This window comes from Convolutriloba macropyga, chromosome 1, assembly GCF_964194025.1.
Source record: "Convolutriloba macropyga chromosome 1, txConMacr16.3, whole genome shotgun sequence".
NCBI classification, from domain to species: Eukaryota; Metazoa; Xenacoelomorpha; order Acoela; family Convolutidae; genus Convolutriloba; species Convolutriloba macropyga.
The window spans coordinates 39,005,807-39,018,582 of record NC_134468.1 but is presented as its reverse complement, the minus strand read 5'-3'; the positions used below and the strand labels follow the sequence as shown (position 1 = coordinate 39,018,582).

At 36.5% G+C, this 12,776-nt stretch overlaps 1 protein-coding gene across 1 annotated transcript in view; it reads right to left on the bottom strand.

Moving 5' to 3' along the window:
* LOC142338673 (uncharacterized) overlaps positions 1-12,776 on the bottom strand; it is a 62,150-nt gene that overhangs the window by 33,056 nt on the left and 16,318 nt on the right. The window contains exons 6-11 of the mRNA XM_075388541.1: positions 5,671-5,855; positions 5,012-5,172; positions 2,555-2,658; positions 2,097-2,196; positions 1,686-1,839; positions 297-360 (exon numbers count right to left, since the gene is read on the bottom strand). Coding sequence (XP_075244656.1) covers positions 297-360; positions 1,686-1,839; positions 2,097-2,196; positions 2,555-2,658; positions 5,012-5,172; positions 5,671-5,855 — 768 coding nt within the window. The remainder of the gene's footprint in view (positions 1-296; positions 361-1,685; positions 1,840-2,096; positions 2,197-2,554; positions 2,659-5,011; positions 5,173-5,670; positions 5,856-12,776) is intronic.

Genomic DNA, 12,776 nt, shown 5'->3' with positions numbered 1-12,776 from the left:
AGTTCATTTCAATCAACTATTTTCGGCAGAAGTCGCCCAAATTCACCCAAACAAATACAATTGCTAAATTTTTCCCCATTTTTTTCATAAATTGTAAAATAGGGGCGTAACTTTTATCTTAAATATCACTTTACATATCTAACAATAATAGCAGTATAAATACAGTAACATAATACTTGAATTTGTCTTGGAACGCAAGGCTGTAGCCAAAAAGCATAAACAGAACGTTACAAATGAGGTATCTAGAAAACTATAATTTGACTTTTAACCTTATAAGGAAAGTTTCAGGTGCATACCTGGAAGTTTCGGCTTTTCCTCATCGAGTTGATCAGCCATGACCTCGTCATAGCGGTCCAATTTCTGAAGAGTAATTCAAAGTAAGTGTCTAATTTTACTGTACCGTTTACCAGCTGTAGGATAATAATAATAATAATAATAATTAATAATTATACTTGAAAACTTTGAGAAACCAATATTTTTGAGACAAAATTGTGTCCACAGCTTAGGTGAAAAGTCTCGGGTTCTATCTTTGTTACTTACAACAACTGATAATGGATAAGGCAAAATACAGCCATATTTTGAAGCCAAAATAGATTCCATATGCTAAAAGTAACTATGAATAATTTGTATAATAGCAAAAAAGGAAGCTCGGTATTGTGCGTTTACAGATAAAACTCCAACCCCGCTCATCTACATTTTGACTAAATTATCTACCAAAAGAAGATAGGAAACTTTCAAAAATTCACATACAGTTCGAAAATGATAGGTGTATGAGAAAAAACTGTTACAACCTCAAACCATTAAATGAATGTAAAAATGCTGCGTTAAAGAACTGTCATTAATGAGACTACAAGACAAGACAAACAACAAAATAAGATAATAATAAAAAAAACGTTAATTATGGTCGAAACTCAATACCAATTTTTATTTCTAAAAAAGGTTTAGTCACAAAGTCCTTAAAATAGAAGGCAGCCAACAAGTAGAAAGCTGATGCGGCCTGTCCTTGATGAGACTAGTTAACAAGTCAACAATACGAAGAAAAAAAGGGACAATTCAAAAATCCATTGAGTCGAAAACAATTATTTTCCAGGCTTACGCCAACCATTAGCCCGTAACTAAAAAATACTCAATATATTCAATTGTATCTCCTTAGGAAACCAACGGGACCTGTCACTATTGAGACTAAGTAATAAGACTACAAAAAGAACAATAAATACAGGCAAAACTCGTGGATTCGTTAAAAGCTACGAACACAGTCGAAGCCATAAAACGTTTTCTAAAATTGACGTTAAATTTGATTTTAAAAATTGTGAAAAGATTTGTAAAATGAGACATTGCTCCAACACAGTCCGAATCGTTTTCACTGTAAAAATCCACGATGAGACCAAAACTAGACTTGCTATCACTGAGCATCTATTAAAAACACGTAATTGTTCCAAATCTTGGCGTGATACATAATTTGGCAACATTGATTCTAGAAGTGAACAAAATCTTGTCAAGTGTCAAATGTTCACAAAAGCTTTAAACCTCGATAACTCCCAATATTCTACGCTTGAGGGGCAGTTTTATTGATACCACCATCTCTACGATTAAAATATGGACAGCCGAAAATTGACTGAACAAAAAAACAGTTGAGCATATAGTCCCCCTCACAATAAGGTGGGGTCGGGTTTGACAGTTTGTACCTGTTGAAGCTTGTAAGCAGTATCAAGGAGCTGTTCCCTGGTCATGTCTTCCATGTCACCGCTCTCGGGTCTGTCAAGACTGTCTTTGACACTGTCCAGTTCTCTCTTCAGTCTCTCATTCTCACTCTCCAAGTCTTTATTCAACTCCGATAGTCTAAAAGATCAAAATTATACATTAGTCAGAATTGGTTCCGGAAATTTGTATGAAGGCAGAAACAATCAAGTTCTTGTGCCGATAGTTGTTACATCTCCTGTCAATATTATAGTAGCCATACATTTCACTTGCAACGCTCTAAAATTTTACGCTGGATCCATTGAAGTTATAAGTTTTGCTGGCGTGTAGTTAACTGGAAACTGTACTGTATCAATTGTAATAGGATCAATTAAGATGTTATAGGCACAAACAATTACCTTAATACGTTGGCATTTAGAGTCTTCATTTTACGATTAGATGCAAAGTCATCTCCTCTATCTTGCTTGGACGAGTCAGTTCCCAATGTTGTTTTCTTACCTAAAAAGGAAGTAAAAGCCACATTATATACAAATACTATACAATGAAACAGTGTCAAGGGAGATATGCCGATATCAAGTTTTCTCTGCTCATTGGATTGATACTAGAGTGACACATACGGTTTGAGAGATTCATTTCTCGAAAGTTATTTTGAAGTTATCGTCAAACTCTAGCCCTTTTTGATTTTAGCTCATTTATGGTTAAAATAGATAGTTATTTCACGGCAATTACTAGATCAAAAATCAGTTATTTAAAAAACAATATTATCAGGTACATTTTTAAAACAGTAGTACAGAGTAGTGGACGAAGTGACGCAACATCTGTACTATGTTACGCCACTGTCAACAATGTTGCCTACCCGTGTGCACAGCTGCCCTTAGCCGAATGATCTCTTGATAGAATGCCTCCATACAGATCTTCATCTCCTCAGCTCGTGTGGTCTTCACGTCTTCTTTCAGCTTCCTAAAAATAAGTCCTTTCCTTAGGCTTTTCCTTACGCTTTGATTTTACCGTTTTTGAGTAATTATTAGCATGCAACGAGGCTCGCTAATATGCACTGGCAAATAATTTTTCACATTTATATGAAATCGCTCTAATGCAAACTCTTACAGGAATTAAAAATTGTCACTTTAGAGTGAAGATGAGAACTGCCATTAATGAGACTACGAGACACGAGACAACAGAAACAAAATCAAAATACAACAATTAACATTATGACCAATAGTCAATATCAATTTTTCTAAAAAAAACACAATAACAAAGTCAATATAGCATCAGATCAAAACCAAAACTAAAGAAATTAACTTGTATTTCACTAGAAACATACAAAAACAGAAGCACACAAAAACACAACAAAAAGAGTAAAACTTTTGCGATATCAGTTGAAATCAATAAAAGATTTATGCATAACTCCATAGGAAGCCATTGAGAGCTGTCATTATCAAGAATAAGTCACCTTACTAAAAATCGAACGACAAAAACGAAAATAAAAAATCAAAAAAATTTTGTCGAACCCGTTAAAACCATATACTATTCACTGAAAAATGTAGACATTTTCAGCTTTGCCTTCTTTCAACGCCTTTTCGTTGATATGTGAACTGTCTTAATGGCACAATGCAATACAAAAGAACCTCAAAAATGTCCAGAACTCAAAATTTTTTATGAAAACTCGCAATTTCAGAACCGAAGAAATTTTATTTAAAACATAAAACGGCAAAAAAGATCAAATTTTAATTAATCAAAAAATGTGACGTGTCGTGTATCGGTATAGAACTCGCTACAAGTTGACAGAAATAAGATAAATAGTGGCAAAGCTCCAAAATTCTTTGTTCTTTATTAAAAAAAAGTATTTCTCAAAGTCTAAACAGCCATAAGCCCTCAACAAAAAAAAATAGGTAGATTAACACTTTAGGAAGCCAATTGGACCTGTCATTAGTGACACCGAGTCATCGGAGTACAAAAACATAGCTCGCAGATTGCCAGAAATAGCCACAATAGCTTTGTAGATCTGCAACCTCCAAAAGATAAAAAAAAACAGGCAAAAAAAATTCTTTTTTATTAAATGCTTAGAGGTTATATTTTATTTGAGAATGCTTAGGTTATTGAAGTTTCTATGAGCTGCTGTAAAATAAACTTCTACAAGAGTGATACGCACTCACTTGACCATATCTCTTTGAAGTAAAGCAAAGTGAGTTTCAGAGTCAGGAAGTCAATTTTGTGAGCGAGGTAAGCCACGCGAGACCAAAAACTCAATCAGCGAAAGAACAACAACTCACTCCAATAAAAGTGAAAAATAACGTTACACACGCACCTCAATTTATATTGCATGAACGAATGAACGAAAGCAGATTTCTGATTGTGACGTCAAATAGTGGTAACAAAAAATCTTGACGTCTAAATAGAAAAACCAACAGAAGGCCAGCAAAACCCCCCACTTATCGTTGTGCGGCAACCAATACAAGCAGAACTCAACATTTCACAAAAAAACTTTTTGCAAAACACTGTGTTTAAGCCACAAAAAAACTTTTTGCAAAACACTGCTTGAGCCACAAAAAAATTTTGCAAAACACTGTGTTTAAGCCACAAAAACTATGGCACTCTCATTTTCGATAATTATGGAGTTGAATTAGCTAAAAACAGGCAACTCTTAATTCCAGAACACTCTCATAGGAAGAGAAAGTATAACTAGCCCCCTTTGGAGTTTAAAAAGCAGATTGTGTAAGCGGTTTTTAGTCCTGTACGTCCGGTAAAATTTAAAAAAAGTGAGTTGAAGAAGTGTATTTGGTACTTTTGGTCAAAATTTTAGACAAAAAGCAGGCATGATGAAGCAGTTCAGCAACACTCCTCTATCTTTAAAGGTAAAACCAATAACACTATCAATAACAATTTTAACAAATCTGAAGCAAAATTGACGGAAACTTGAGCAAAAATACGGAATATGATAACAACAAAAACAAAGGGAAATCAGTCAAATGCTCTCGAAACTTTAAACCCCGATAAATCTGGGAAAACATGATACTAAAAAATCTTTTTAATTGTATATTGGACGCTAAAAAGGGCTTTCCAATGATATCACACACAACTCTCTGCAATGATTATATCGATCGGCCAAAATCGACTGAACAAAGAACACAGTTGAGCATATAGTTCCTCCTTTACTAAGGTGAGTAGCAAAAGAAATGATAGTATTCCTCAAATGTATTATGAAAAAAATTCGGGCGATATGGAGATTAAGGCAATTAGAAAGGTTATTAAAAGACATTTTGTTAAGAAAAATCAGCTTTCCTTAAAAAGGCCGTAATATGAAATAGGTTACCTTAGTTCATTTTCCTTTTCTTTGAGAGTTAGTTCCAATTTGATATTTCTGTTTTTAAGACTGTTCACCACTGAGGAGCTCTCGCCACCTCCCCTTTCGGCCAGAGATCTGCGAGTATCGTCAGAGCCACCCGGGTTCAACAATTGCTCTATCTGTTTATCCTGAAGAGGCACAAATCTCTTTCAATGACAACGTCAACAATTCGTTAAAAGAATTTCATTGTCTCAGTGGCTGCCGTCTATGTAGAATTAAGTGGTACTAACGGACCAGGCATGTTTCGACTGAAATCTGAATCTTCAAAGATCTCTAAAAAGGAAAAGCGTCAGAAAAAATGCGTCCGCAGCAAATTTAAGGAAGTAGTGATCAAACGGAAACTATCGCAATGGATAAATGAGCGCAACTCAAAAATAAAATACAATTCTGCAGGATACGATACAGCCGGTTCGCTCTTACTTCGTCTGATGACAAGTTTGAGAGACAATTTTGGTCTCAACGATTTTTACAGCAACACAACCAATACAAACTAAAATAAATTGCAACTGATTGGTTTAGCATTTCAATGTTTACATGGGTATATTGTACCAAAAATCGTGCTAGCACGCTGCTATGAAAGAGTAGCTGCAGAAGGGCCTTAAAGAAGTTGTTGAATTAAATTAAACCTTTCTGGAGTTTTCTTCTTCAAGTCGTCGCATTCTGCCCTTTGATTGGTTGATTGTAGACTCAACGAGAGCTAGTTTCCTCTTCAGTTCCACAATCTCATCAGCCATGTCTGCCGGGTCCTTACTACTCGGTCCGTAGGCAGAGGATGCCTTGGAGGCTGTCACTTTTGCCGCACCCCCTCCACCTGACGACAAAAAGTCATTTATCAATATAATACAGCGTTGGCTACGTTGCTATAAATTTTCAGCATCTTTCAAAAAAAAACTTTGAACTGAACCTTCACTAAGTAGAAGTGAAGTCAAAGTCCAAGTTTCATTTATGTACTCTATCTTATTGAGTTTAACACTCGTTGTTATGAAGAGCTGCTTAAAAAATGCCATTATACCACGCAAAGTTATTGTAGGATGAAAGATGAGGCATCACATTACAATCAATTGCCTCAAAAATTTATTATGAATTTGAAATTAACCTGAGCGTCAGCGGTCAGTTTAACGCTTATTGCAGTTTTTGATATACTTAGAGTAGTGAGAAATGGGGTGGTCTACCGCACAGAAAAAGGATCCCTCCACTTATTAGTCTCGAACCCAATCTTTTAGTGCTTTCATATGTTTCTCATAGTTTTTTAGCCTAAACCACCGTACTACAGGAGCATCATTTTGAAACGTTTTTGGCAATCATATACCGAACTTCATCAAGGTTAGTTCATACAAAGTTCGTTTTATGGCCCATTATTTACTGCTTTATCTTTGTGTTTGACATATCGCAAATTGACTAATTTGCTTTTGGTCCTTTTTGCTTCTGTCTTGTGTGCTGAATTTACCAAACCGCTTCTGGGTAAATTTGATTTTGAATCAAAAACTGTTGTTTTAGATAAAAGCTAAAACTCATTTATTGCTGCACGTTTTGGTATCTCTATCTTTGCCGCCTTTTATCTAGTGTAGACTCAAAGACTAAGAAACGCTACAATTTAAATGCGAAAATCTTAACCGTTCTCTTTCGCGCATACAATAGTACAGCTTTCAAACAAGATTTCTAATTAAGAACAATTTGTAGCAAGAAGACAGCTATGATTATTAAATACAAGGAACAATACAACAATGCTTTTAATAATCAAATTTAATGTTATTGTTTTGCGAATGATAATTTCAAAATTATTCTCTTGAGTCTCTAAAGTTTATCAGAGGCATATCATCCTCTGAGGCTAAATCAACAACCTCGGGGGGTTATTTTCGCTTTCAGTCTCCCGCATTCTTTTCATTGGTTTGACTTCGGCAATCGGGATCAAACGCTTATTGATTTTCTCTCGCTTAGCCCTCATATAGTTTCTATGGTGAAGCATCAGGGCTGTAAATTCACGTAGATGAATGGCTGTGTATTGCAATGCCCACATATCACCTTTGAGGCTGAACTTCTTAAGGTAGAAGAACACACTCAGTATGATGTCCTGCGGGTCGAAGTATTTGACCGCAAATCTGTAGTACGTGTTGTCTGTATCTAAATAGAAACAAAATTGTCTAGACATTTATGTATCAGAACCTCTCTACCCATCCGCATACAGTTTTAATACGCACATTGATATTCTAGAATAAACCCTAATTAGTTGGAACATATATGAAATATTACCCTAAATAGAAACAAAATATCTAGACATTCATATCAGAACACCTCTACCAATCCGCACAGTTTTAATAAGCAGATTGCTATTCTACAATAAACCCTAATTAGTTGGAACATATATAAAATATTACCCTTTATGTCTCGTATCACTTCGCAGTTTTTGCTGTCCATCCTCATGCGTTCGCAGACATTGAAATTTATCACGATTCGGCCTTCTGTGTTGAATTTACCCTCGGAGATTAGTCTCAGTATATCAGACTCGAGAGTACAAGAGTCCATTATTTCTGAGAAGTGGTGTTCAGGTATCACTACTGACTGGTTCAGATATCGTTTGTCGTTTGCGAACTTAAACAGCGTTATCTCAATATTGCTCCCGTTCTCCGATTCATCTCTCGCAACTCGAAGAAGGCGGGTTGATGTTTTATACTCAAAGAAGTATCCACCAGAGACACTTTCCATCATCGACTGGGACTGAAGTTCGGTTTGATTTTTTTGAAATTCGGTTTGATTAAAATTTGAGTTTGTTGAGATGAATCGGTACCTGCGTGAGCCCTTTTTATACTACTAATCTTTTATTGATAACGGTAATGGTCGCGTAAATCAGAAATATCTTGGCGTTTTTATAGCTTTTTGTCTAGGTCCGTGCATATGGAAAACCTGTGTTACCACCTAATTTGGTGCGACTTAAGCCTGCATAAGTCGAATTTATCTTTTCGGCGTGAACAAGTTTTCACTAGATACATTCAATACCAACAACCATCTTCTTCATGAACAAACATAGTATCAATTTATCAGCAGGTGATACCAATATCAAATATATGAGCCAAATAACGGAGACTTCTTTCATTCGGTCCTAATTCCTAAACTTGTGCCTCTGCTGAGCAGTCAAGAAAAATTTACTCCGTTCTCTAACTTTCTGTCGAAATTGAAATAATTCTGAAATACAATCAGAATCGAATTTATGATATTTTCCAAAATCGGTAGCACTAATAATCCAAAGTTGTGAGGTGAGAATCGTTCACGTTATTGTTAGAACTAATATCAAGAAAATGGGGTATGGGTTGGTCAATATAGTGAACTGATGAAATGGGATATGCGGGTATGAGGGAAAGAAAGAGGGTTTTAGGAACTTTATGCTTGGTGCTCTTGAAGAGCGAAGCTCTTTTTTTTACCGAAAGAGCTGAGCTCTTATTTTTGAGTTTAAAGTTTCCGATCGCTGAATATGAACTTCACTGGGTTGTTCATTTTTTTCAGAAAAAATTTCGCATTGGTTTGTCAGCCCACACGCATCAACAATTTTTGGTGCTTTTTTTCAGTGAAATTTTAACTCCTTTTCGATTCATACCTTGAATTGAAAATTTACTTTTGGTTAATCTATCGGACTGGCTGACAAAATGAACTTTATGCTAAGCTAGTTAAATACGAAGAGTTGTGCTCTTCCTGCTTTTTTTCTCAAAAAAGATTTGAGTTTAATTACCGATATCCGTCAAGTTACTGAAATTTTTATGCATATTGACCAAAAGTCTGAAACTTTGAGTCCCGTTTGATTTTAATTGCTAATCAAAAACAGATCGGCATGCTATTTTGAGATGTGCTCTCAAAATTAATAGTTCGTGGTCTTGATAGTACTGCTAAAAGCATTCAAAAATTACAACAGAAAAAGCAAAAATTAGGAATCGTAATTTTTGTGATGTGAGGGAGCTGCAAGTAACAAAGGAAACAGAGTTGAGGTTTTGAGCTTCAGAGTGATGTTCAAAATGTTCGACTTTGTTTTTTTTTCTTATATGCAGCTTTCTTATACCTCGCTAAGATTACTGAAATCAGTATGCTTTTTGATGTGAGAAAGCTGCAAGTTACAAAGAGAACAGAGTTGATGTTTTGAGCGTCAGAGTGATGTTCAAAATTTTTGACTCTGTTCTTTTTGTTTCTTGTAGTTTTCTTATACATCACTAAGGATACTGAATTCTCCTTCTGGCTTCCGTCAGTCTTGGCTACCTCTCGTCGAAGGGACCAAGCAGAAGTCGGGTGGGGGATAGTTGGGAAATAGATTTCGAAAAACTTATGTTTTTCGAAGTCTGTTTTCCGACTATCCTCCATTACAGGAATTAAACAAAAAAAAAGATGCTTGGACTCCCGGTTTTGAATAAACTGGACCCTTGCATCTTTTCTGGCTTGTTCAATTGAACAACGCCAGAGACTTCCTTGTAGCCACTTCCTACAAGGAATAAATAATAAAAATTGATTTAATTAGTTTGTTTAGGCGTTATGGTGAAATGCAATTTGTGTAATCAAGACATTGCGAAACGACAAGATTTTCTATTGCATAGGCATCAAAAACATTCCGAGCTGCCTGATCAGAGTTTTCGATGTGGCCATTGCCAAACTGTTTTTACGCTTGCCAAAAACTTAGTCCGTCACCTAAAGAATGTGCACAAGTTTGATCGTTCAGTAAGATGCAACACATGTCAGACCTTTTTCGGTCAACAGGACGCATGGCAGAAACACTGCACGGATGAACATTCAGTGACTGCTCCTGCCGCCAGAACAAATCCTGCTCATCTTTGTCAAAACGATAATTTTTTATTAGAGCGTGAAAGAAAAGCTATTCGGGAGCACTTCCAGTCCTTTCGGCTGAAATTATCAGGAGACTCCAGTTTTGACCCTTTTGAGTTTCTTGTTAATAAGGAAAGTGATATCATTGACTTCATCAACAGCAAACTGGAAGATCTGATATTGATCAAATTTGGAATGTGTATTGAAGTGAAATTTGTGAATCCGTTGACCGATGATAGCACTGTTTGCTTTTTTCACAGTCCAATGGAAAGCCTCTCGACGACTTTAACAGCCGACGAATATTTTTCACACGTCGATAAACTGTTGACTAAAATCAACGTTTTCTGCACAGCTGGAAGTGGATGGGTTATTGAAAAATTGCATTTAGTTGAGCTGAAGGTTACAAAGTTTGCGCCTCTCCGAGCCGGATCATATATAGCTACACCGCCGGAACTCGAAAATCAACGAAAATCGGTTCTGAACATCAAGAATCTAAAGGATAATTTTTGTTTTCTCTACTCTGTGTTGGCTGCGCTTTTCCCTATAAAGCAAAATCAAGAAAGACCTCAAAGTTACCGTCAAAATTTTAGCGCACTACAATCCGAAAAAAATGCCAGTTGCTCTAACTGACATACCGGCTTTTGAGAAAAATAATCACCTTAAAATCAACGTCTTCGCTTATGAACAGACAAAATTTTATCCTGTTTATTTGAGCAAGTACAGAGGCAAAACCAAAAGAATAAATTTGTTACTTTTATCAGAAGAAAACAATTGGCATTATTGCCTGATAAAAAATTTGGATCGTGTTATGAAAGTTTTGCTGCGTTCGCCTGCCACCGCCAACTCAAAGAACAATATACGAAAATTTTGCGAGCGTTGTCTACAGAGCATTGCGCGAGAAAAGTTTAAGCTGCATAAATCTCTCTGCGAGCATCATCAACCTCAAGTTACTCAGATGCCTGAAGAAGGGTCAACGGTGAAATTCAAAAATTGGCAAAAAACTTTCAAATGCCCTTTCGTGGTTTATGCGGATCTAGAGGCTCTCGACGTTCGAACTGAGGCTTTTAAATCAGTTGAGGAACTTGTCAGAAATGGCTTAAATGAAAGCTCTGCTTCGAGTTTTGTCGTTGAAAAACAGTACCCTTGTAGTTTCGGTGCTGTATTAGTTGACAGCAGGAATTACAACGTGCAACTAAAGAAGTTTTATAGAGTAGAAGACTGCATTTCAGTTCTGATGAGTACTTTGCGAAGTTGGGTTAAATGGGCGGACTCCGAGCGACAACGTTATCGCTTTCTAAAAATGTCAAATTCTGCGAAACAAGACTTTGTTGAGAACTGGACAGCGCCGTGTTGCATTTGTGAAAAAAATTTTCTAATCACTGAGGAGAAAGTAGTCCATCACTGTCATTTAACTGGAACTGTGCTTGGAGTGGCGCACTCAGCTTGCAATTTAGCTGTTACAGTTGGATCGTTTTTACCGGTTCTCTTTCATAATTTGTCGCGATACGATGCTCATCACATAGTGAAGTACCTTGTGTTGGAGGAAAACGAAATTCTCTCTGCAATATCAAGAACTGAGGAGACGTTTATTTCTTTTTCGGTTCAAGTTCCTGTTAAGACCTACATCAATAAATGTGGTGTTGAGAAAATTGTTCGAAACGAAATACGTTTTCTCGATAGTTTCAATTTTATGGCTTCAGGTCTTGATTCTTTGGCTCAGAAGTTACAAGATGGTGATCTTAAGTTGCTTCGTAGCCATTTTGCTCAATACTCAGATGCTGATTTCAAAAGAATTAGAAGCAAAGGAATTTTTCCCTACTCCTATCTGGACTGTTTTGAAAAGTTTAAGCATGGTCTTCCCGTTTACGGTGAAGAGTGGAAAAACACATTAACAGGAAAGATAGATATCACAGAGGAAATGCATCAGAAAGCTGTTGAAATGTATCAGTTGTTCAAATGTGACAACTTTGGAGATTACCACGATGCTTATTTGGAAACTGATGTCTTTTTGCTGGCCGATGTATTTGAACTGTTCCGTTCAGTGTGCATTAATGTTTACCGTCTAGATCCAGCATACTTCTACAGTGCACCGAATCTCAGCTGGGACGCAATGTTGATAACAACGGACGTTGAACTTGGATTGCTTTCGGATGTTGATATGCTCCTCTTTTGCGAAAAAGCAATCAGAGGTGGTCTCAACGGAGTAGGAGCCCTTCGCCACTTTCGAGCAAACAACAAGGATCTGAATGGTTACAACAAGGATCAAAAGTCAGTTTATGGGGCGTTTTTAGACGTAACCTCGCTTTATGGTGGGATAATGATGAAAAAACTGCCAAAAGACGGATACCAGTGGGCTGAGTTTGCTGATATTGATTCTCTCATTGAGACTTATAAAAACAAAGATAGTGTCGGTTACTTTGTTGAAGTTGATCTCAATTATCCCGCCTCGATTCACAACGATCATTCTGATTTTCCACTGGCTCCTGAGAAACTTTTTATTAGCGACGACTGGTTGTCACCCTATAGTAAGCAGTTAGCTCAAAACCGGGCATCTGTTCCGAAGCTTGTGGAAACTTTATTTGATAAGAAGAATTATATCTGTCATATTGAAAATTTGTTGTTTTATCTGGAACAGGGACTGAAAGTGGTTGCTCTTCATCGCGTGCTCCAGTTTAATCAGTCAGACTGGTTGCGTCCTTATATTGAAAAGAACACTTCTATGCGAAAAATGGCATCAACTACCTTCGAAAAAAATTTCTACAAACTTATGTCCAACGCCTGTTTCGGGAAAACCATGGAGAATAAACGAAACAGAAAAAACATTCAGTTTGTTTCGGATCAGGTTAAAGCTTCGAAACTGACATCAAAACCGAATTTCAAATCGTTCCAAATTATCAGTGACAACTTATGTTCCCTTTACTTCTCCGTGCCAACT